At 42.2% G+C, this 25,776-nt stretch overlaps 1 protein-coding gene across 4 annotated transcripts in view; it reads left to right on the forward strand.

The window, feature by feature from the left end:
* TPST1 (tyrosylprotein sulfotransferase 1) overlaps nucleotides 1–25,776 on the forward strand; it is a 182,630-nt gene that overhangs the window by 129,068 nt on the left and 27,786 nt on the right. For all 4 annotated transcript variants that reach the window (XM_073558932.1, XM_073558929.1, XM_073558930.1 and 1 more), the window contains exon 3: nucleotides 17,675–17,873. In XM_073558932.1, coding sequence (XP_073415033.1) covers nucleotides 17,675–17,873 — 199 coding nt within the window. The remainder of the gene's footprint in view (nucleotides 1–17,674; nucleotides 17,874–25,776) is intronic.

A 25,776-nucleotide genomic window follows, 5' to 3' on the forward strand; every position in this document is an offset into this window, starting at 1 on the left:
GGCTTCCTCGTGCCTGCGCTTTGCAGGCACTGAGGAAGCCAGCTCCCTGCAGGCCCCCGAAGGTCCCCGTCGCCATTTTGGATTCGGGGACCTGCAGGGATGGAGCCCCCCGCAGCAGCGCAGCGCTTCACATTGCGCGGCTGTGGGGGGCTCAGGGAAGCACGGAGGGAGCCCCCTCCCTGCCGATGCTTCCCTTTAACTCCCAGTACGCCGCAATCGTGTTTGATCACGGTGTGCAAGGGGTTAACGTGTCGGGGGCGGTCCGTGACCGCCCCTGACACATTGTGCCGGGTGTCAGCTGTGATAATCAGCTGACACCCGGCCGCGATTAGCGGCGCTCACCAAGTGGGTGCTGCTGATCGCTGTGACGTACTATCCCGTCCCAGGGGATTAAGTCCCAGGGCACATGGACGGGATAGTACCTCACATGGCAGAAAGGGGTTAAAATTCATTGTGGTAATGTCTAGAACCAAAATTAGAAAAATGTTGTCTCTGTCCAAATATATATGGACCTAACTGTGTGTGTGTGTGTGTGTGTGTGTTATGTGTGTATGTGTGTGTATATATATATATATATATATATATATATATATATATATATAAAATGGCGGCACGCAGAGCGTAAATCGCGTAGATTCAGTCACCGTCCAAAGCTAGTTCACAGTTGTCCATCCCATTTCCTTTTTATACCCTTTATTTGGGCATCCTTCACCTTTTATTGTGTTTTGCATTCTTTGTTTTACAATTTTTCATTTGCTAATATTTTCATTCTACAGATCTAAGCTCTAAGTAAATAAAAATTCACAAATCCTACTGAGTCAGATCTGAAATAAGACCTGTACACTAAGCTGTCAGGAGATTATCTCCCAGATTAGTATGGGAAAGAGCCTGGCGTTCATCAGACACATAGGCATTCAGCCCACTTATTCAGTATACAGCCCATGAAGTATTACATCACATCTTGTACAGAACCAGGCAGCTAGGAATGTCAGTGTAACATTTAAAACATGGCTAAAATGTCAGACGCTTCACAGTAGACTAAAATATTTCTTGCAAAAAAAAACCAGTAATATCCACAGATGAAAATCCTAGCATTCAGTTAATGAAACTAAATGTCTTTTATTCTTCTGTATGGGGGCTTTCTGCAGAATTTTGCTGTCATACAGTGGAGATTGTTGAAACAAGAGTACCCCACATCAATGAATGCATGAATGAAACAGACCGGAAGTCCTAAAATATTACATGTCAAACTGTGTAATGTAGTGACTTTATTTAAAGGGAACCCGTCAACAGGATTGTGCTTAGTAACCTACGGACAGTGTCTGGTTGGTGCCGTTTTACTGATAACAATGATACCTTGGTTGATGAAATCTGTCTTGTGGTTGTTGTTTAATCTTTATTTTCAGTAAATGATATGCTACTGCGCAGGCGGCGCCATTTTGGTGGAGACAAAAATTGTTTTTTTTCTCTAGCAAGATGTCGCCACAGACGCCTGCCTGCTGATGGTGATTTTTTTTTTCAATATATAGAATATTCTGTATGTAAAATAGGGGGCAGATCACTGAGGGATCAGTGACCCGTCAGAAGCTATACTGGTGAATACCTAGGCAGAGCACCACATGAAGACCAACAGGCCGCCCCAGAGCACAAGCATATCATTAACTCAGAACTGAAAATAAAGATTAAACAGCAGCCACAAGATGGATTTCATCACCCAAGGTGTCATTGTATTCAGTATAACAGTACCAACCTGGCAGTGTTTGTAGGTTACTCAGCACAATCCTGCTGACAGGTTCCCTTTAATGAGGGTGTCCTGTATTTTATATTGATGGCCAATCCATATCATTGATGATAAAGCAAACCAAGCATTTCCAAAACTAGTAGGAAGGAATGGTCCATTGCGCACCCTGTATTCCATCACGTGACCCCTGACATCACGAAAGTCCTGACGGCTTTACACATACCGAACGTACTCAACGTGAGTTATCCACGCTAGTGCACTGTTGGAGCGGGAAAGCTTTGGAGCGTCTGTCACCGGCTGGGACAGCGCTCCAGAAGAATTCTATCAAGAAGTCCTCATTGTTTCTAACCGGAATTCAGTGCAATAAATTACGCTTTTTCACAGAGATGTACCTCCGAATATCATCTAAGGATTCTGCAATGAGGTCAATCTTCAGTTTTTACAGACTGTGTTAGGACTATTTTTATGCTCACTATATTATTTTATGACATAACTCTTAATTGAACTCTCCGTTTACATTCATCACTTGAGAGGGATCATCATAGCCAAAAAAAAAAAAAAGGATCCAGCTCAACGAGATAGTGAAAAAAAGTCCAATGAATGATTGTCACTTCTTTCAGCGTTTTTGCTGCGTTTTTTCACCCATTGGCTTGAATGGGTGTTGGAAAAAAAAAACACTGCAAAAACGCAGGTAGCATTACTTGCTGCTTTTTTCTGCAGGAAGGTCATGGCCAGCAGGAAGTGACCTCACAGCCAAGAGCTTGGGATGTGGTTAGTGAGGTGTCCATAGTGACAGTGAGCTATTGTGAGGTAGTGTCAGGTAGTAGTCAGGTGTTAAGAGCTATTGTGTGGTAGTGTCTGGTAGTAGTCAGGTGTTAAGAGCTATTAAGAAGTAGTGTCTGGTAGTAGTGAGGTGTTAAGAGCTATTGTGAGGTAGTGTCAGGTAGTAGTCAGGTGTTAAGAGCTATTGTGTGGTAGTTTCAGGTAGTAGTCATCTGTTAAGAGCTATTGTGTGGTAGTGTCTGGTAGTAGTGAGGTGTTAAGAGCTATTAAGAAGTAGTGTCTGGTAGTAGTGAGGTGTTAAGAGCTATTGTGAGGTAGTGTCAGGTAGTAGTCAGGTGTTAAGAGCTATTAAGAAGTAGTGTCTGGTAGTAGTGAGGTGTTAAGAGCTATTGTGAGGTAGTGTCAGGTAGTAGTCAGGTGTTAAGAGCTATTAAGAAGTAGTGTCTGGTAATAGTGAGGTGTTAAGAGCTATTGTGAGGTAGTGTCAGGTAGTAGTCAGGTGTTAAGAGCTATTAAGAAGTCGTGTCTGGTAGTAGTGAGGTGTTAAGAGCTATTGTGAGATAGTGTCAGGTAGTAGTCAGGTGTTAAGAGCTATTAAGTAGTGTCTGGTAGTAGTGAGGTGTTAAGAGCTATTGTGAGGTAGTGTCAGGTAGTAGTCAGGTGTTAAGAGCTATTAAGAAGTAGTGTCTGGTAGTAGTGAGGTGTTAAGAGCTATTGTGAGGTAGTGTCAGGTAGTAGTCAGGTGTTAAGAGCTATTGTGTGGTAGTGTCTGGAGTTTCAGGTAGTAGTCAGCTGTTAAGAGCTATTGTGTGGTAGTCTGGTAGTAGTGAGGTGTTAAGAGCTATTGTGAGATAGTGTCAGGTAGTAGTCAGGTGTTAAGAGCTATTGTGAGGTAGTGTCAGGTAGTAGTCAGGTGTTAAGAGCTATTGTGTGGTAGTGTCTGGAGTTTCAGGTAGTAGTCAGCTGTTAAGAGCTATTGTGTGGTAGTCTGGTAGTAGTGAGGTGTTAAGAGCTATTGTGAGATAGTGTCAGGTAGTAGTCAGGTGTTAAGAACTATTGTGAGGTAGTGTCAGGTAGTAGTCAGGTGTTAAGAGCTATTGTGTGGTAGTGTCTGGAGTTTCAGGTAGTAGTCAGCTGTTAAGAGCTATTGTGTGGTAGTGTCTGGTAGTAGTGAGGTGTTAAGAGCTATTGTGAGATAGTGTTGTGAGATAGTGTCTGGAGTTTCAGGTAGTAGTCAGGTGTTAAGAGCTATTGTGTGGTAGTGTCTGGAGTTTCAGGTAGTAGTCAGCTGTTAAGAGCTATTGTGAGGTAGTGTCAGGTAGTAGTGAGCTGTTAAGAGCTATTGTGAGATAGTGTCAGGTAGTAGTCAGGTGTTAAGAGCTATTGTGAGGTAGTGTCAGGTAGTAGTCAGGTGTTAAGAGCTATTGTGAGGTAGTGTCAGGTTGTAGTCAGGTATTAAGAGCTATTGTGAGGTAGTGTCAGGTAGTAGCCATGTCTTGGTATAGGAGGATGAGCATTAATGTTATGGGTGGTTCTACAGGAAGCAGTTATTTTTTTTTCTCTGGCGGCACTCAACTTTATTAGTACCCACAAAGAGACACAAAAACGCATGAAAAAAACGCACCAAAACCTGCATTTTTGACACAGCTTCTTTGCTGCCAAGAAATCAGGTTTTTCTGCAGAAAAAAAAATGCAGCAAAAGCGCCTCTGTCACCAGAGATAACATTATTAGCCTGCAGATATGTGGTTACAGGTTAATAGTGTTATTATACTGTCCGGCGACTGCACGCAGCTGAAAGCAGCCGGGAGAAAATAAACTTTATTCTCCCAGGCAGCATTCGGCTTCAGTCATGGGGTCGGGGGTGGCGCTGGTTCAGTCACCACTCTGAGAATACAGAGCGGAAGCTGTAACCGCGCCCCTGGCCCTGACTGACAGCTGAACCCCAATGCAAAGGGAGTGTCAGTGTAAATTAATGATTCTGGTATGAGAGAAACCCTTTACATGGATTGTCTGGGTTTGGGACAAAAGTCTGCAGTTATTCTATGTGTTTGGGCAGTCACATGAGCACATGTATGTGATGTGACTGAAGACAAAGCAGACGGATGAACTCTGAATCGTACATGACTATACTTTCTACTCAGATTCAACTAAATATGGCAAGGTTGATTGGATGACACTTCACAGTACAGATGGCTAATGACCCAAAACTTACTGAAAAAAAAAAAATCCAGGAGTTTTTTTTTTTAGAACTCTTTTTATTGAATTTTCAGTATCAAACACAAAACATATTAGGCTACTTTCACACTAGCGTTTCCTGGAGCTGCGGAGGGATGGGCATGGTAGTAGTGAGGTGTTAAGAGCTATTAAGAAGTAGTGTAAGGTAGTAGTCAGGTGTTAACAGCACAAAGGCTGTGTTTAAGTTTTTTGGTGATGTGGTTTGAGGATTGCAATAAACCAGGCGGATTTTAAACAAACAGTTCCTGTGTCTACCTCTTTAAGAAGCTGAGTAAGTCGACCTACCACACCCTTTTAAGGAAACTATGGCCATCATAAAGGGGTCCCCCCCGGTGGGGATCCTTCTGTTTATGATAGAGTTCCTGTTAAGTGAGAGCAGAATTGGCCAGATTATGTACCGTACAGCATGGATACCAATGTATTTAGATGGGAACCTGCATTTCCCCTCACTGACTGAGCTCATGTCAGAAAAGAGTTGGCTGCCAGTGAAATTGTCTGTGGAGTATGGACTAAGTTAGTGCTGTATAAACAGAAAAATAGATAGTACCGCCTGTGAGGAAGAAGACTACAGTACTGGCACACTTTTTCTATCACCATTGGCCCCCAGCTTCTTTCTCCTAAATGAATTGTCATCAGAGGGGCGGTGATGGAAGCAAAAGTAGCGGCAGTAGCGCCATTCCACAGGTTCTATTAACGCCCTGAAACAAATCACCATCAGGAGTTGCCAATGATATCACTTACCCTGCTTCTATCACTGCCCCCTGGTGAGGCCCTCTTTCAGAGAAACCATCTATGGCCTGGTAGGGACAGAAGCAGAGTGCCAGTGCTGTGCTCACCTCTCCCCCAGCTTCTGCTGGTGCTATTGATTCTAGATATCATTAGAGGGTGGCAATGAAAGAAGCTGTTGTAAGTAACTGCATGGCCATTCTTCTGATGGCGTCTCCCCTGAAATGAAACGTTGCAGCAAGTGAAGTTAAAATGGAACATATAGCGATTAGCTGTATAAGGAGAATAGTAAGATGTTTTAAAATAAAGCAAATTCCACAAGTGGTTAGAGATACTGTATATATATATTTATGAATAACATTATAGGTTTTGCACAACTCCTTTAATATTGGTAAAGTGTAACTGACTACAATTTAGTTATCATTTTATTAATATAGCACCAACTTATTCCACAGCACTTTACCATTGAGAGGATACATATGCAAATAATAGCAGGCATTACAGAGTAATACCTTTCATCAAATCAACAAAGAGGAGCACGGCCCTCGCCCACAAGAGCTTACAATCTGTAAGGAAGTGCATGAAATGTAGACTGCAGTAAGAACTAATCATCCATCACCCAGAATACTTTTCCTACCTTCCTATGGACTAAGTCTCCTGGGGCTTTTGAAAAATTGAACTCGACAGCCACAGTTAACCATGTAATTCCTGAAAGACATTCTAAAGGAAGTTATAGTAAGGGGAATATTCAGGTCTGTGATAGGTCACCTTGTATTTTTATCCTCAATGCTAGCGTGTGCTTTATATATTATAAGCTGGCCATTTGTACATATGTTATTCGGTATGTTTATGGTGCTGGCTGTAATGTCACAACCACTATACTGAATTCATCTGATGACTGCATAGCTGTGGATGGGTTGCCGTAGGCCCTGCAAGGAGGAATTTAGGATGTGAGTCAGGAGGTTTAGATGAGGTAAGGTTATGGGGGGCTGGTATGTGGAGTGATTGCAGTCGTGGAATAAAGGTTGTACCACGGAAAGATGCTAGGTGTAGAAAATGCTTACAACTCCGCGCTGTGCTGTGACTTGGCACCTAGTTGGCAAAGTCATATCCTGTCAAAGGAGCTGGTAATTAGTCATTTGGCACGGTCTTGTGAGAGTCTGCAAATTAGGATCACTTAACATTCTTGGGTGTCATTACTACAACTGCAGGGAAGACTCCAGAACCTTTCCTTATAGGAACACTTAAATCAAGCGGAGAAAATGAAGTCCTACTTAGCAATACCAGGCCACAATACCACTATACCATAGGATGTGATAACAGGCGGAGGCGGCCTAGGTGCAAAATACCGATGGACACCAATAGATTAGGCTTGTCTAAGGGGACAGTCACACAGATACGTGATTCTTATTTCTGTGAATTGCTTTTCATTTTAGTGTAGGGACTTGCAAGACAACGAGGACCATTCATACTGGTTGTGAGCCTATGTATTTTGGGGCAAAACCTAAACTAATTCCTCATGTATTTTTTCATGTTTGTGAGATGCAGCCAGGCCCCACAGTAGTGGGAGAGTACGGTGTCTGCCCTTGTAGGGTGCACTTATAGAGCGCTGGGCACCCTGCCTGATTGATATGCTGTAAGCCGGCATGGTGCACTACATGTATCTATGTGACTGGGACCTTATACAAGTGTTATCTGTTTGCATCCATAATGCTAGACTACCACCCTCGTCGTGGATGATGTGTGAGGAGAGCCGCTAATACACAGCCCAGTAACATGCGCTGCCTGGCAGAGAATGGCGTGGAGCCGTAGTATAAAATAAAAATAATTTATTTTGTAGAGTAAAAACATAACTAAGGCTACTTTCACACTTGCGTTTTTTTGGCGCTGCGCACCGTGCGCAGTGCAAACGCACATAAACGCATTGTGCGGTTTTGCACACGTTTTTTTGCGCTGATGTGCACATTGCCATGCGCATGTCAGCGCACCCATAGACTATAATGCGCACCCATAGACTATAATGGGTGGTTGGGTGAAAAAAACACGCATTGCGTGCGCATGCGTTTTTTTGGGACAAGTCGGACTCACAAAAAATTCAACAGTGCATTTTGTGCACCCGAGCGCACACTACAAAAAACCGCATGCGCATACAAACGCGTACAAACGCATGTGTATGCGCACCCATGTAAAGAATAGGAAAAAAAACGCATGCTTTTTTTTGCGCAAAAAACGCAAGTGTGAAACCAGCCTAAGTTTGCATCAAAATGCGGTATTAGGTTTTTAATCTACAAATAAATCCTTTTTATTTTATACTATGGCTCCAGGCCATCCCTTTGCAGACAGCGCCCAGCATTGAGATTTTCCCTAGTGGCTCTCTTCGTTGCGGATTCCATTGGCAGTGGAGGATCACAGCCCCACGGAGCAGCAGCCAGCACTCGTTGGGAGGTGCAATTATCTTAGCCACGTATACCTCTAGAGTTGTGCCTACTTTTTTGCCCAAGTATTTAAGGTTAGTACCACTAATTGCCCCCTTGTTTGACCCAGTCCTAGATGATATTGTACAAGAAAGCCTTTTTCAGATGGATGATAAGTGTGTGAGTGCTTGTTCATCAGTATTTTGCACCTCTACTGCCTCCACGGTGATATTTTTTGAGTTTATCTTTTTCCGTGAATTGCTGAACATATTCCATATCCCTGTGTTAAAAATAATGATGGAGAAAAATGGATACAGTTTGTTTTTGAATGGAGACTACGAGGAAAGAAAAATATCCAGGATAATAGTGAAAAGTTCTGGACTCGTATTCGATCATGATACTAGTGCACGTTTCTGCACAGATGACTTGACCTTGATGAGACAAACATTAATGGTTTCCAGCATATTTGTCCAATACACATCCATTTCCATGAGTCTTAATGGCAAAAAATCAGTGTAAGTAATAATTAATTGGGCACTGCCATCTGTTACTGAGCAGTGCGTAGTTTGTCATATTCACTTTTACTTGCCCGTTATCTGTTGTGCACGTGCTTACTGATCCACATCTCTGGCCTTCAGAGGTCTCGTTAACTTTGTAGGCATCACTTCATCACTTAATACTTGGAAGCGGTTGTTATATCATCCGAAAATAATGCGGCTGTCTGAAGTACACTAGAGCTGTCACTTCACGTTAAGTATTGGCTGGTAATTCTTATTTTTCCATCACGGTATCCTTTGTCTTTTTATCTTTCATTGCTTTTTCAAAATGTACCGTATTTGAAAAAACTACAATTACCGTGGCAGTAAGGCGAAGAGAATTGCGGCACCTGCTTATCGACATATATTCAAGTACAAATATGATGCTAGGTTACATTTAAGGTTGCTATTCTGGATTCTCCGATACTGGTCTACTGGACACCAAAACAGTGACTATTTATTTTCATTGGAGGTTGCCAACTAGTCCAGTCCCTTTAGTTAGGCCAGTTTCATGCAGCACACAGATGACATCCCTTTTTTTTTTTCCTCCTCACAGCTTTTGTACAAATTGTTATATTGATTCACAAGATGGTTCAAAGTAGGACGTATTTCTTTTTTTTTTTGTGAAAAAAGTGAAAAGGCACAATGATTGTAATTTGTGATTGGTCCATGATCTATCTGTGAAAATAATGGATAGCATATGTACCAAAAGCTTATGTGCGGAAGAGCCCTTAGTATGTGTTATTACAGTGTTCATTGGGCAGTAAAAAATGTTATGGCAATATGATTCTCATATTGCCATAACATTAGTACATCAGTACAATTACAAAAGAAACAACTTTATAATTATTTAATTTCTATTTTTTTTTTTTTACATTTAACATATATTTAAATAAGTTGCCTACTTTGGACATTTTACGCACGCAAATACCAAATATGTTGATTTTTAAAAAAATATTTTATTTACCCGAAGGCAAGTTTAAATTCTAAATCCCCTATCTATTTAGTGCCATATTCTAAGCTATTTTGTAATATACTTGCTTTAACCCCTTCACGACGTGCGCCGTACATGTACAGCGCATGTCGTGTCCCTCCCTTTGATGTGGGCTCTGTCGCTGAGCCCACATCTTTCCCGGCACATGTCAGCTGTCTTGAACAGCTGACATGTGCCCCTAACGGCAAATCCACCCGCAGCTGTTAACCTGTTAAATGCCGCTGTCAATCTCTGACAGTGGTATTTAATGTAATCGCGCCGGAAGCGCGTCACTAATCCGCCCATCGGCGCCCGTGTCACATGATCGTGGGTCGTCGATGGACTGGTATGACACCCAGGGGTCTGCAGGAGAACCCTGTAGTTGTCATTGCCAGATTGCTATGAGTGCCACCCAGCGGTCAATGCTCATAGCAAGTGAGCATTTCTGCTACAGACAAGTGATCTGATCATCGCCGCTGTGTAGCAGAGCCAATCAGACAACTGCAGCTTATAGTCTCCCATGGAGACTATTGAAGCAAGTGAAAGGTAAAAAAATATATATATTTTTAAAAATAATAAAAAGATATAAAAGTTGAAATCACCCCCCATTCAAAATAAAATTAAAATAAAAAAAAAACAATAAAAATACACATTTGGTATCGCTGCATTTAGAACCACCCAATCAATATATAAAAAGAATTAAGCTAATCAGTAAAGACATATCGGGGAAAAAACATTTTTTGGTCACCGTAACATTGCATTAAAATGCAATAACAGGCGATCAAAAGATTGCATCTGCACCAAAATGGTATTGGTAAAAACATCAGCTTGGCCCGCCAAAAATAAGCCCTCACCCAGCCCCAGATCCTGAAAAATGGATACGCTACGGGTCTCGTAAAATGACGCAGTTTTTTATTTTTTTAACAAACGTTGGATTTTTTTTGGATGCAGGTAAGTTTTAGCATTTAAAGAACATGGATAAAAAATCCAAAAAGCAAGTGTGGAATTTCACTTTTTTGCAATTTCATCGCACTTGGAATATTTTTTCCCATTTTTGAGTACCTGACATGGTAAAACCAATGATGTCGTTCTTAAGTACAAATTCTCCTGCAAAAAACAAGCCCTCGCATGGCCATATTGATTCAAAAATTAAAAAGTTATGACTCTGGGAAGCAGGGGAGCAAAAAGCAAACGCAAAAACAAAAAAGGGCTGCGGCGTGAAGGAGTTAAAAATGACCTTTCCTTCCCTAACTAAACTCTAACTGCCTTTGTATTTTTGTTTCCTACTTCATTTTTGATGACTCTTTGTTTGAGAATCTCAGTGCATGCTGGTATACGCCAACTAAGTGTCATTAGCGGTCAGAGATTGTGGCCACTGCCACAGTCACCTGCCCCCACCCTGAAACAAAGCGTCATCTGTGACATTTGTTTCACTGGCTGTGCTAGTCCATGCTCTGTCACTGTGTGATCTGCACAATGACAGCTCGCTCTCTGTTGTTGGCCCAGATCAGCAGTAACGAGCTGGCAACAGAGCACTGTCATTGTGCACACCGCACAGTGCACATCACTGAGGTTCTAACCCTGTCCCTGCAATGAGCGTCACTGATGACGCTTTGTTTTAGGGAGGGGGCAGGTGCTGCGACAGTGATTGTAGCCTCTGCCTCCTGATGACTATTCGTTTGAGTATCCCAGCATGCACTATAGAAAAATGTAGAAGCAGTTAGATATTGTAGAGAATTTTTAATGCAAGTATATTACAAAATAGTTTAGATTATGGCACTAAATAGACAGGGATTTAGAATGAAACTTACTTTGCCTTCGGACCACCCCTTTAATGTATGAATGAAGAAAAGTGGTGATTTGAACTTTTATATATTTTTATTGTATATAAAATATGTACTTTTTTAATTTTTACTTGAGTTTTTAGTCAACGATAACTACATACTGCAGCATTGCAGAACATAGTGGAGATGGTGTTTTGCTAGGAAGTCCAGCCACAGGGGGAAGTCCTAGGAGAACGTTTTGGGGGCATGCTGCGATTAGAGACCTCAATTTTTGGCTGCCTGATGTTCCCTCTGCTTGCAGCTGATTCGCACAATATGAAGTTAATCGTGAATCTATTAAAAACCTGGTTTCAGCTTAGTTTAAAGCTCGGCTTCATTAGCCACAACACCATTGACCTTTTTAGTAGCAGGACTTACTCCAGTGTTACTTGCTAAGTGGCTGACATTTTGAATGGTTCTTTTTATGTTTCAGCTGCTCAATAAATGAATACAGTATATATCTGGTTCTTCCAGTCTCTTTATGTCAAAATATAACTACCCTTATTTCTCCATTAAAAATGTTCTGGCTCACAAAGCAGAAGTATTTTATCTGGTTTTATTTTTTATAGAACACATGACAGGGTAAAACACATACCAGAAAGGCAGGGACGCTGCACACCACACTCCACCAACCCCAACGCGCATTTCGGAATAGATTCCTTCCTATATGGCCCTTAAAAACCTGCATATCTATATACGTGACTGCCAGCTTTGGATTTTTCTTTTTTATTTACTTGCTGACAGTCTATATTTTGTCTTCTGTGGCCATATTGCAGTCATCTTTTCACTCACATTACTAGATTTCTGTCATTAATTTGACATTACTCTTTTTTGGGGGACACTGTACACTATCCCTCCACTGTGTTTTCATGTGTCACTGTTTTTAGGCTACATTTATATGCTACCTGGTTTTCAGTAAAGTTTTGTGATTTTTTTTTTTTATACCGCAATACACTTTGGACTTCTTGCATTGTTTGTTCTTTTGGTTTATATGTAATTTTTGTACCCTTAACTCAAAAGTGGTGTCACACAAAATAGTTAATAAATAACATTTCACGCATGTCAACTTTACATATTTGGAAGCATAATTTGTTTTGTTAGGACGTTGTAAGGGTTAACATAATATCATAGGAGAGAGAAATAAATGGGAAACCGGACTTTTTTTTTTCGATCGCCGTTATTCGGTGAATAACGGCGACCGCAACACCTGGCGACTATAAAAACTGACTCGAATCAAGTTCTCCGCGGTCTCGACTACTCCCTGGTAGCCGAGACCCCGGAGATTTTACGACGCTGGGGAGGGGGGGCACTCTACACTTGTTTCTTAGCGCCGTTAAAAGGCTCATCGGCGGTCATTAAGGGGTTAATCTAAAAGAAAAATGTTGGATTATTTGAAAGAGGATATGTACGGCATATACGCAGCCAATTTTCCTTCTGGAATTTCTTAATGTTTTTCTGAAAAGCCACAACGTCTGCAACACCATTAAGCAAGAGGCATCACTAACCAAACAACACCATGAAGACCAATGAGATCTCCAAAAAAGTCAGGGACAAAGTTGTTGAGATATACAAGTCAGGGTTGGGTTATAAAAAAAAAAAAAAACCCTATCCAATCAGTTATCAACAAATGGAAAAAACATGGTACCACAACAAACCTAACCTTGCATGAGAGGGACGTCCACCAAACCTATCAGCCCAGGCTAGGATGGCATTAATCAGAGAGGCAACATAGATACCAAAGGTAACTCTGAAGGAGCTGCAGAGTTCCCAAGCAGAGACTGGAGTATCTGTCCATACTACCACAATAAGGCCGGGATCACACATGCGAGAACCACGGCCGAGTCTTGCATTTTAATACCCGGCACTGCCGCCGGTACTCGGGAGCGGAGCGTTCAGCTGCATGTACTGCTATGCGGCCGCACGCTCCGCTCCTGAGTGCCGGCGGCAGTGCTGGGTATTAACCCCTTGGTGACGGAGCCAAATTTTTGAAATCTGGCCTGTGTCACTTTATGTGGTAATAACTCTGGAACGCTTCAACAAATCCCAGTGATTTTGAGATTGTTTTTTTGTGACACATTGTACTTCATGATAACGGTAAATTTAGGTCAATATGTTTTGTTTTTATTTATAAAAAATCAGGGCTGTGGAGTCGGTAAGCCAAACCTGCGACTCCGACTCCTCAATTTCCCTTACACCGACTCCGACTCCACGACTCCGACTCCCACACATATTGCTTATATTTAAGTGAAAAATTTATTGTAGTACAATGTGAACCTCAGACATTTAATCATTTTTATGATCCCATAATCAAGATATTTAGATAGAACAGAATATATATTGGTGTACTACCCGGTTTTCATTCTTTTTGGTACAGATACGATATGGATAGACAGATATGGATAAATGGATAGAGCAGATTTCTAATCTGCTTTTGCTATTGAAAACATTATCTATGAGCTCAAAAACCTGTCAGGTGATGCGGTTTTTTAAATAGATGATCAGCTTTTGCAGCTGAAAAACGTATCCTCAAAAAACACAGCAAAAACGCTGTGTGTGAATGTAGCCTTAGATCAGGAATAGAACAGCCATTTATAGGACATTTCATAACTTTCCCAAATTCCTATGAAAAAATATTCAGCACATCCTGCATTGAATTACTGTACCCAATTTATTATATATTTTAGGAGTCGGAGTCGGTCCATTTTATACCGACTCCAACTCCGACTCCACCAAAATGAGCACCGACTCCGACTCCACGACTCCGACTCCGACTCCACAGCCCTGTAAAAAATATCAGAAATTTGAGAAAAATGTAAAAAAATTAGCAATTTTCAAACTTTGAATGCTTATCCCTTTAATCCAGATAGTCATACCATAATAAAACATTCATAAATAACATTTTCCACATGCCTGCTTTACATCAGCACTATTTGTAAAATGTTCTTTTATTTTGTTAGCATTTTAGGAGGTTTAAAAATGTAGCAGTAATTTTTCATTTTATCAAGGAAATTTACAAAAAAAATTTTTTTTTAGGGACCTATCCAAGTTTGAAGTGACTTTGGGGGTCCTATGTATTGGAAAACCCCCAAAAGTTATACCATTTTAAAAACAGCACCCCCTGACATATTGAAAACTGCTGTCAGGTAGTTTATTAACCCTTCAGGTCATTTTCAGGAATTAATGCAAAGTGGCATGACAGAATTGAAAAAGTGTATATTTACCACCTAAATGCCGCTAACTTCTGAACAGGTTACAACAGCCGTCAGGCTCTAAGGCCGCTAATGGTCGTGAATTGCCAAGGCAAACATCAGGACCACACAATCATGATCTCAGGGTGCCGATGGGGATAAAGAGGAAGCCCCCACACTCTGTTAACCATTTATATGATGTTGTCACTATTAACAGCAGCATCTAAGGGGTTAAAATGATTTGGACGGTGCAAACACTGATCATGGCTGATGCAACCTCATGCTCTGTGGCCTCCCCTCAAACACTCTCGCACCCCTCCAATCTATTCTAAACTCTGCTGCCCGACTAATCCACCTGTCCCCCCGCTATTCCCCAGCTTCTCCCCTCTGTCAATCCCTTCACTGGCTCCCAATTGCCCAGAGACTCCATTACAAAACCCTAACCATGACATACAAAGCAATCCACAACCTGTCTCCTCCATACATCTGTGACCTCGTCTCCCGATACTTTCCTGCACGCAACCTCCGATCCTCACAAGATCTCCTTCTTTACTCCCCTCTTATCTCCTCTTCCCACAATCGCATACAAGATTTCTCTCGCGCATCACCCCTACTCTGGAACTCTCTACCACAACATATCAGACTCTCACCTACCATCGAAACCTTCAAAAAGAGCCTGAAGACCCACCTCTTCCGACAAGCCTATAACCTGCAGTAACCACCGATCGACCAAACCGCTGCACGACCAGCTCTACCCTCGCCTACTGTATTCTCACCCATCCCTTGTAGATTGTGAGCCCTCGCGGGCAGGGTCCTCTCTCCTCCTGTACCAGTTATGACTTGTATTGTTTAAGATTATTGTACTTGTTTTTATGTATACCCCTCCTCACATGTAAAGCGCCATGGAATAAATGGCGCTATAACAATAAATAATAATAATAATAATAATGCAGCAATTTGTCAGCTATAGTGTACAGCCGACAGCTGCTGGATTGTCACCTGTATGGGGATGCTATTCTCTTATATCTCACATCAGTTAAAAGACGTATTGGCGGTCATTAAGGGGTTAAGATGCGAGACACGGACGTATTTCTCGCATGTGTGAACCCGGCCTAAGCCGTACCCTCCATATAGATGGCCTTTATGGAAGAGTGGGCAGTAAATAAGCCTTTACTTACACACAAAATATGTAAGGCTTGTTATGAGTTTGCCAGAAAACAAGTGGTATACTCTCTAAATGTATGGAGGAAGGTGCTGTGGTCAGATGAGACCAAAATTGAACTTTTTGACCAGCAAGGTAAACACTGTGCCTGGTGCCAAACCAACACAGCTCATCACTCCAAGAACAACATCCTCACAGTGAAACATGGCGGTGGCAGCATCATGCTGTTGGGATGTTTTTAGGCAGCAGGGACAGAGAAAATGGTCTGACTCTAGGGGAAGATGGATGGTGCGAAATACAGGGATATTATTGAACAAAACCTGTTTCAGACCATCAGTAATTTGAGACTGGGACGGAGGCTCAGCTTCCAACAAGACAATGACCCAAAGCATACAGCTAAAGAAACACTCGAGTGGTTTAAGGGGAAAAGTGTAAGTGTTTTGGAGTGGCCTAGTCAAAGCCCAGACCTTAATCCAATTGAGAATCTGTGGTCAGACTTGGAGATTGCTGTTCACCAGAGGAAACCATCTAACTTGAAGGAGCTGGAGCAGTTTTGCTTGGAAAGCTGAGAGACTTATGCAAAGCAGCTTGCAGCTGTAATTGCCGCAAAAGGAAACTCTACAAAGTACTGACTTTAGAGGGGTGAATAGTTATGCACACTGAATTTTCAGTTATTTTGTCCTATTTGTTGTTTGCTTCACAATCAAAAGGAAACCAAATGTTCACAGTTGTAGGCAAGTTATTTACACGAACTGATGCAAACCATCAAAAGAAAAACCTCTAAAATTTCAGGTTGTGATGTAGGAAAACATGAAAAATGTGAGGGATAGTTTCGCAAGCCACTGTTTTAAACATTACAATATTGAGCACAGCCTTACTTTTGTTATGAATATAGATTGTAAGCCATGTGATGAGCTATACATCACGGCTTCATGAGTGACTGGGCAAGCTAACATCTACCTTTTTACAATAATTTAGAGCCCCCGCTGTGTCAGTACCTCTTTGCCATTAGTCATTTAGAAATATAGGACGTTGCTTTAGTTAATGGAAATCTGTCACCCATTTTTAGTGATATCATGTAAAGATATCACCCAATTGTGCGTCCCATAAGGATTCTATTAGGACTTTTGATTCCCCCTGACTCCGCACCTTTGATGCATAAATACCTTTTTTTTTTATCTTGGTGGAGATGTATGGAAATCGCCGCGGTCCGGTCCGATGGGCGGGGCTTATTCGCCTTCTTTCCCCCCCCCCTCTCCTCGGCTTGCTGAGCGTAATATTCATCTGTGAATATCACAGATGCTGTAGTTTTCTGCGCTTGCGCATTGAAAAGGCCTCCGGCGCTTGCGCAGTATGCGTTGCCCAACTGTGGGCAAAGCATATAATCGGTACTGCGCATGTGCCAGTATTTTTCAGCGCGGTCTATGCCCCGGAAGTGTGTCCTGCATGTGAAGACTTCCGGGGCATAGACCGCGCTGAAAAGTACTGGCGCATGCGCAGTACCGATTATATGCTTTTCCCACAATTGGGCAAAGCATACTGTGCAAGCGCCGGAGGCCCTTTCAATGCGCATGCGCGGAAAACTACGGCATCTGTGATATTCACAGATGAAGATTACGTTCAGCAAGCCGAGGGGGGGAGAAGGTGAATAAGCCACGCCCATCAGACAGGACTACAGCGATTTCCATACATCTCCACCAAGATAAAAAAAGGTATTTATGCATCAAAGGTGCGGGTCGGGGGGAATCAAAAGTCCAAATAGAATCCTTATTGGACGCACAATTGGGTGATATCTTGACATGATATCACTAAAAATGGGTGACCGATTCCCTTTAAGTACATTTTCTTCCCTCATATACCAAATGTAACAATAATGGCTTAAAGGGGTTATGTAATCTCTGGACATTCTCTTAAATCTGAAAGTCATGTTCTGGGACTCCTAGCAATAGGTTGATTTGCTCGAGAGAAGATTCTGTCGGTTTTATATCACCGTATTAATCAAATTGCAACCATTTAGATGTGACTTTGCGCCTTGTGAAATTGCTTTTAAATATGGCCTTGTCTAATCTAGTTATTTCTTGTATGTTTTCAGGGTTGAGCGATCCACTGATCAAGTCATCAAGCCAGTGAATGTGGATGCTTTGTCAAAATGGGTCGGTAAAATACCTCCAGATGTTTTAAGAGATATGCCAATGATTGCACCAATGTTGGCCAAACTAGGCTATGATCCGTATGCCAACCCTCCCAATTATGGAAAGCCAGATCAGAAGGTTATTGATAATACAAGACGGGTAAGTGATCAAATAGAATCTGAACTTATTTTAGTATTGCAGTTTTTTAGGGCCAACACTTAAGCGTTTTGTAAAAATTCTAAAATTGACTTGGGTGCCGAAGTTATTCTCTATGTACTACAACCAGTGCCCATAGAGTCAGTTTACCCCTGACAGTATTACTTTCCATGTAACACACTTATAGGAAGTAAATCTCCTACAAGACAATACTGTAAATGTCTGCCTGAAGCAGTGTTTGCTGCGCTGACATGCACATGACAGTGCGACAAACACCCGGTGTTCAAGGGGGCGAACCCAAACAGTAACACGGACTTCCTGGTGAAGTCTGTTCAGTGCCCGAAGAGTATGTATTTGGGTTGGACACCATAATTTACTATTTGGCTTCGTCCATTTCTAATAACAAGGTTACATGATAGAACAAAGGAACAAACAGCATTTCTTATTGCTCATTAATACTGTCTGACAAAGTAAACCTTGCCCTTAACATGCCATGGGTCTAATATCTTAACCGAAACCATATGACACCCATGTCAGGCACCAAATATCTCATACTTCATCTAATGGTTGATACAGATGTTCTTAGCTAGGATTCTTCAATACAATGAAGGGTAGTATTACTTCTCCGGTATGCAGTGATATTCTAGCGTGTTTCTTGCTTCCAACTGTATGGCAAAACTTAGGACCTCTCTTCATCATGAAGTTACTCATAGACAAACTGAAGTCTCCCCCGAAAGTGATTTCCTGAAAGGTGTGAAAAACTTTGACCAGCCTACTAGATGCCCTGGCTAACAACCATTAAATACCTTGCAATGAAATGAAACCCCGAAACGCTGCATAGGTGTGCAGATGACCTGTTCCTCCTTGCAGTGTCCCAACTTAAGAGATTTTCTCCTGTGGATCTACAATAATTTCCATATAACGTAACAGTATAAACCCGAAGAGAAGTATGTTCTGTACATAGCCTTTCTGGATTGTAATTTTTTTTCACTTTATTGGATAAACATATTTCTATTTGAAGAATACATTTGTTGGGCGTTTCAAATTATATGAAACCCTGATTACCAGGTATACCTTATTACCCAAAAGGACTATGCAGCCTTGTGTGACCAATCTAGTGGAAAGCCTGCCCAGATAAGAAGAGGCTGTTCTAACAGCAAAGGAAGTTTACTCTGAATTAGCGCCCATGGTTTTGGCATGAGATGCTCATCGAGCACATAAAGAGGTGATGTCCACATGATTTGGCTGTAATTATAGGATGCATTTCCTCGTTAAATGCAAGGCGGGGGCACGGCTCTGTATGAGCAATCCTTTTCTAAACGTGAAAAATCCTTTTCTGCATCCTAATTGTTTTACAAATAGATTACCACCGTTACCGTGGCCAAAAAATATACTAATTAGCTGAAAGGCTTGATATTGTGGCAAACACTTGAGCAACGTCCGCTCTCCATAACAACAATTTTGCTACATCTGCTAAAGTGGAGTTGTCTTGCTTCCTTGCTTTGTGACAGCATGCCTCCAGAGCGATTGAAGTTTCCTCTCCCGTATATTTATGGTACAAGTTCTTATCCAGTGCCTCTCATGCTTTGAAGTGAGGAGCTTGCGCGTCTGTCAAGCTAATTAGAACGAACCTTGAGACTTGTGCGTTTGAAGTGCTGGTAAATATGCCTTGTTAATTCACCTCCCCTCCCTGTAGTAGCTTGGTGTTGTATCAAGAGTTGGGAGTTTCATTGAAACGCATCTGTTTCCAGCTATTTTCGCTTCAGTTTAGCGCATAAAGTGCGGCGGCATGTAACACTTAACAGAGAAGGGACCGAAAGTGCTCATGATAACAATCCAGGTAGAAAGTATACAGTTTAATGTTGTGTTTTAGTAGATTTTTTCCAAAACTCTACAGGTAATCATTTCGGAGTACACTATTCTGTTGAATCTACTCCCTCGCTGGAAATACACGCTATGTGATACATTTGTTCATACGTAGTGAAAGTGCTGCTTATTTTTAGTCTGGATTTGTAGGTGCAAAAACTGCAGCATATTACAGCAGCAGCAACAAGGTGGATGAGATTTTAAGAAATCTCCTTCACACACTGTATAGTGCATGTAAATCAATATGTGTTTTGGATTTTAAATCCACTGCATTATTATTACAAAGATCCATAAATTTGCAGAAAAAATTCTAACTAGTGTGAGAATGGATTTTAAAACTGATAAAGAAGCGCTACCTTTTAAAGGGAACCTGTCAGCAGGATTGTGCTCAGTAACCTACACATAGTGCCATGTCGGCGCTGTTATACTGATTAAAATGATGCCCTCTTGTGGTTGTTGTTTAATCTTTATTTTCAGTTTTGAGTTAAAGGGAAAAACGAGTTAGATTATACTCACCGGGGGGCGTGGTGCGGTGGGTGTCGCGGTCCGGCGCCTCCCATCTTCTAGCGATGACATCCTCCTTCTTACTTCTGCCCTTGCTCCTGCGCAGGCGTACTTTATCTGCCCTGTTGAGGGCAGAGTAAAGTACTGCAGTGCACAGGCGCCGGACCTCTCTGACCTTTTTCGGCGCCTGCGCAGTGCAGTACTCTGCTCTGCCCTCAATAGGGCAGATAAAGTACGCCTGCGCAGGAGCCACGGCAGAAGTAAGAAGAAGGATGTCATCGCTAGAAGATGGGAGGCACCGGACCGCGACACCCATCGGGCAGGACTGGACCCCCGGGTTAGTATAATCTAACTAGTTTTTCTTATCTTTGAGGTTACATCGGGGGCTTATCTACAGCATTACAGAATGCTGTAGATAAGCCCCTGATAGCGGTGGCCGCATCTCATAGGCCAAAAATGAGGTGAGAGATTCCCTTTAATGATCTCCTCGTGCTCAGGGGCGGCCTGTGGGGGGAGTGGTTGCTCATGGGGTGCTCTGCGTGTGTGTGTGTGTATATATACATAGATAAATATAGATATATATATATTATAGATAGAGATAGATACAGTGCCTTGCAAAAGTATTCGGCCCCCTGGAACTTTTCAACATTTTCCCACATATCATGCTTCAAACATAAAGATAACAAATGTAAATTTTTGGTGAAGAATCAACAACAAGTGGAACACAATTGTGAAGTTGAACGACATTTATAGGTTATTTTAAATTTTTGTGGAAATTCAAAAACTGAAAAGTGGGGCGTGCAATATTATTCAGCCCCTTTAACTTAATACTTTATTGCGCCACTTTTTGCTGCGATTACAGCTGCAAGTAACTTGGGGTATGTCTCTATCAGTTTTGTACATCGAGAGACTGAAATTCTTGCCCATTCTTCCTTGGCAAACAGCTCGAGCTCAGTGAGGTTTGATGGAGATAGTTTGTGAACAGCAGTTTTCAGCTCTTTCCACAGACTCTCGATTGGATTCAGGTCTGGACTTTGACTTGGCCATTCTAACACCTGGATACGTTTATTTGTGAACCATTCCATTGTAGATTTTGCTTTATGTTTGGAATAATTGTCTTGTTGGAAGACAAATCTCTGTCCCAGTCTCAGGTCTTTTGCAGACTCCAACAGGTTTTCTTCAAGACTGGTCCTGTATTTGGCTCCATCCATCTTCCCATCAATTTTAACCATCTTCCCTGTCCCTGCTGAAGAAACGCAGGCCCAAACCATGATGCTGCCACCACCATGTTTGACAGTGGGGATGGTGTGTTCAGGGTGATGAGCTGTGTTGCCTTTACGCCAAACATATCGTTTGGCATTGTTGCCAAAAAGTTTGATTTTGGTTTCATCTGACCAGAGCACCTTCATCCACATGTTGGGTGTGTCTCCCAGGTGGCTTGTTGCACACTTTAAATGACACTTTTTATGGATATCTTTGAGAAATGGCTTTCTTCTTGCCACTCTTCCATAAAGGCCAGATATGTGCAGTGTACGACTGATTGTTGTCCTATGGGCAGACTGTCCCACCTCAGCTGTAGATCTCTGTAGTTCATCCAGAGTGATCATGGGCCTCTTGGCTGCATCTCTGATCAGTCTTCTTCTTGTTTGAGATGAAAGTTTAGAGTGACAGCCGGGTCTTGGTAGATTTGCAGTGGTATGATACTCCTTCTATTTCAGTATGATCGCTTGCACAGTGCTCTTGGGATGTGTAAAGTTTTGGAAATCATTTTGTATCCAAATCCAGCTTTAAACTTCTCCACAACAGTATCACGGACCTGCCTGTCGTGTTCCTTGGTCTTCATGATGCTCTCCGTGCTTCAGACAGAACCCTGAGACTATCACAGAGCAGGTGCATTAATACGGAGACTTGATTACACACAGGTGGATTATATTTATCATCATTAGTCATTTAGGACAACATTGGATCATTCAGAGATCCACAATGAACTTCTGGAGTGAGTTTGCTGCACTGAAAGTAAAGGGGCCGAATAATATTGCTCGCCCCACTTTTCAGTGTTTTAATTTCCACAAAAATTTAAAAACAACCAATAAATTTCGTTCAACTTCACAATTGTGTCCCACTTGTTGTTGATTCTTCACCAAAAATTTACATTTGGTATCTTTATGTTTGAAGCATGATATGTGGGAAAAGGTTGAAAAGTTCCAGGGGGCCGAATACTTTTGCAAGGCACTGTATATAGATATAGATATATAGATAGAGATAGCGATAGATATATATATAGAAAGAGAGATAGAGAGAGATATATATTTATATAGTGAGACACTGAGGGAAATCAAATGCGAGGGCAGATATGTATCCCCCAGAATGTGCATAGAAGCATACTGAACTGCTGAACTGCGTTGTCATCACAGCCACAGCTGTAGTTATCATATAAAATAAAATTAAGTGTGGACTGGGTCAAGTTATTTGACCAAGTTAGTTTAGGAAAACCTGCCATGGACTTTTAGTTTTGGAGAGATCTGTAGGATGGTAGAGGGATGGATCTCTCCCTCCAGTACGGGTCTTATAAGTGGCCCATGGCCACTGTTTTCATTTAAACCTGCAGTAAAGGTTTGGGTGTTAGTTTTTGTGTTTGGATTTCACATGCAGCAGAGCTGAAGGTGCTGTGATTGTATGCCTGGCTGTGTGAAGCTAACAAAGGTGAGAGCAAGTGATGTGGATGAACACGGTAGCACCCAAGAACGTTACTGGGGTGCAAGTGCCAGCGGCACTGGACATTAATGACATATTCCCGGTTGCAATCCGGAGGGGAACGATTTAATGTGTGCAGTATTTGGACAATAAAAGATGTTACTTAACTTGCCTGGGTCACTGTCTCACTAAATTCACTAGCGGAAGCACCACTGCCTTACAATATGTATAGCACGTTTTTACAAGACTGAGTTTCATAGAACATTTTTTTTAACCTATAACAGGAAAGGAAGTTTAGTAATATAACTTTCATTACCAAATCTTCAGTTTTACTCAAACGAGTTGTTGCAAAAAATAAATATATCCCACATAAAAAACAACTAAATCTAGTATTTTGCATTACTTCCATGATTTTAAAGGGCAACACAGTCTTCTAGGCATGGAATGAACAAGTTGGTGGGATATTGCAACATCTATTTTTTTCCATTCTTCAAGAAGGACCTCTTTTAAAGCCTGGATGTAAAGTGATGCTCTCCTAATTTCTTTCTTCAGATATGTCTCATGTCCTGGACCCAACTGAAAACCTATGGGGAATTTTGAAGATGGTTAGGTCCATATATATTTGGACAGAGACAACATTTTTCTAATTTTGGTTCTAGACATTACCACTATGAATTTTAAACAAAACAATTCAGATGCAGTTGAAGTTCAGACTTTCAGCTTTCATTTGAGAGTATCCACATTAAAATTGGATGAAGGGTTTAGGAGTTTCAGCTCCTTAACATGTCTTGAACTCATGGACATCACCAGACGCTGTGTTTCCTCCTTTTTGATGCTCTGCCAGGCCTTCACTGCGGTGATTTTCAGTTGCTGTTTGTTTGTGGGCCTTTCTGTCTGAAGTTTAGTCTTTAACAAGTGAAATGCATGCTCAATTGGGTTGAGATCAGGTGACTGACTTGGCCATTCAAGAATATTCCACTTCTTTGCTTTAATAAATTCCTGTGTTGCTTTGGCTTTATGTTTTGGGTCATTGTTGTCATGGTCACGTGTGTCTGGGCGCAGATGATACCGCAAGGCGGACCCATAACACACGTGACCCTGGATACAGCGCCTCCAGTGGGGCGAATTTAAATAATAAAACGTGCAGATGGATACACCGCCTCCACCAGGCGAATTTAGGAATTACACGTTATACATACATTCTGGAAACCTCGCCTCCAGTAAGGCAAATTAAATAATAAGGGGGACCTGGGAAACAATAACAATGGTGGTCCCTGCGATAGGGAAAAGGGAAGTGGAGACCTCCTGAGCTCCCCTGAGCCAGTGTCCCTGCACTCCTCACATTCCCTATACAGGCTCCGCACCTGTCGCCGCACGCGAACCTTAAACCCTTGCTCGCCCTGACCCTAAACCCTCACTAGGGAATTGGGCGGTGCGGAGGCTAATCCCACCACTGTACTAATAACACACATGAAGGAAAGAGACAATACAGGGGGACACCACTTAGCTTTATGCTCTGTGCTTATGCTCCTGCAACAGAGCCCTCCACCTGCGTGCGTCTTCTCCTCCACCCGGATCCATCACCGTAACAGGATCCTTCACCATAGTGCAGCCAGAGTCCACCACCAGTTGCTGCTGCTTAGTAACAGAGTCCCAAAGATGAGTTCAGCTTCTGCCACGAAGTCAAGCATGCTTGAGTCCAGCTCAGCAGCCAAGTCCCACATGGTGAGTGCCACTCTCCATAGTAGCCACTCCACCAGTCCATGCAGACACTTCCTGCTGACACCATCACTGCGACCCCACCACGCCATGCCAGCCCTTCGTCCAGATACCATAGCTGACACACGTCCCCCCTGGCTAAGCTGCGCAGGACTCCTCCTCAGCTCCATCCTTCCACCAGGCTCTCACCAACTCAGAATCAATGAATGAATGAATATCACCAGCCGTGATTACACACCCTGAGACCCATTTATAGAGCCCCACACCTGATTCATAATTACAGAGAACTTTAAACTGAAAACCTAAGGTGCGATACCACTAACCACCACCGGGGACAGTCAAGTCACCTTGGCAACTTGCCAAAAGGAAAAAAAGTCCACTCTGTGCTTTTAAAACTGTCAGATCACTTCAGATCATGACAATTGTCCTTCTGTAGTATGAAACGACGACCAATCAGTTTGGCTGCATTTGGCTGGATCTGAGCACACAGTATGGCTCTGAATACCTCAGAATTCATTCGGCTGCTTCTGTCCTGTGTCACATCATCAATGAACACTAGTGACCCAGTGCCACTGGCAGCCATGCATGCCCAAGCCATCACACTGCCTCCGCCGTGTTTTACAGATGATGTGGTATGCTTTGGAACATGAGCTGTACCACGCCTTCGCCATACTTTTCTCTTTCCATCATTCTGGTAGAGGTTGATCTTGGTTTCATCTGTCCAAAGAATGTTCTTCCAGAACTGTGCTGGCTTTTTTAGATGTATTTTAGCAAAGTCCAGTCTAGCCTTTTGATTCTTGATGCTTATGAGTGGCTTGCACCGTGCAGTGAATCCTCTGTATTCACTTTCATGCAGTCTTCTCTTTATGGTAGATTTGGATGTTGATACGCCTACCTCCTGGAGAGTGTTGTTCACTTGGTTGGCTGTTGTGAAGGGGTTTCTCTTCACCATGGAGATTATTCAGCGATCATCCACCACTGTTGTCTTCCGTGGGCGCCCAGGTCTTTTTGCATTGATGAGTTCACCAGTGCTTGCTTTCTTTCTCAGGATGTACCAAACTGTAGATTTTGCCACTCCTATTGTTGTAGCAATTTCTCGGATGGGTTTTTTCTCTTTTTGCAG

This window comes from Dendrobates tinctorius, unplaced genomic scaffold (assembly GCF_039654945.1).
Source record: "Dendrobates tinctorius isolate UK_male_01 unplaced genomic scaffold, ASM3965494v1 ptg000263l, whole genome shotgun sequence".
Lineage (NCBI taxonomy): Eukaryota > Metazoa > Chordata > Amphibia > Anura > Dendrobatidae > Dendrobates > Dendrobates tinctorius.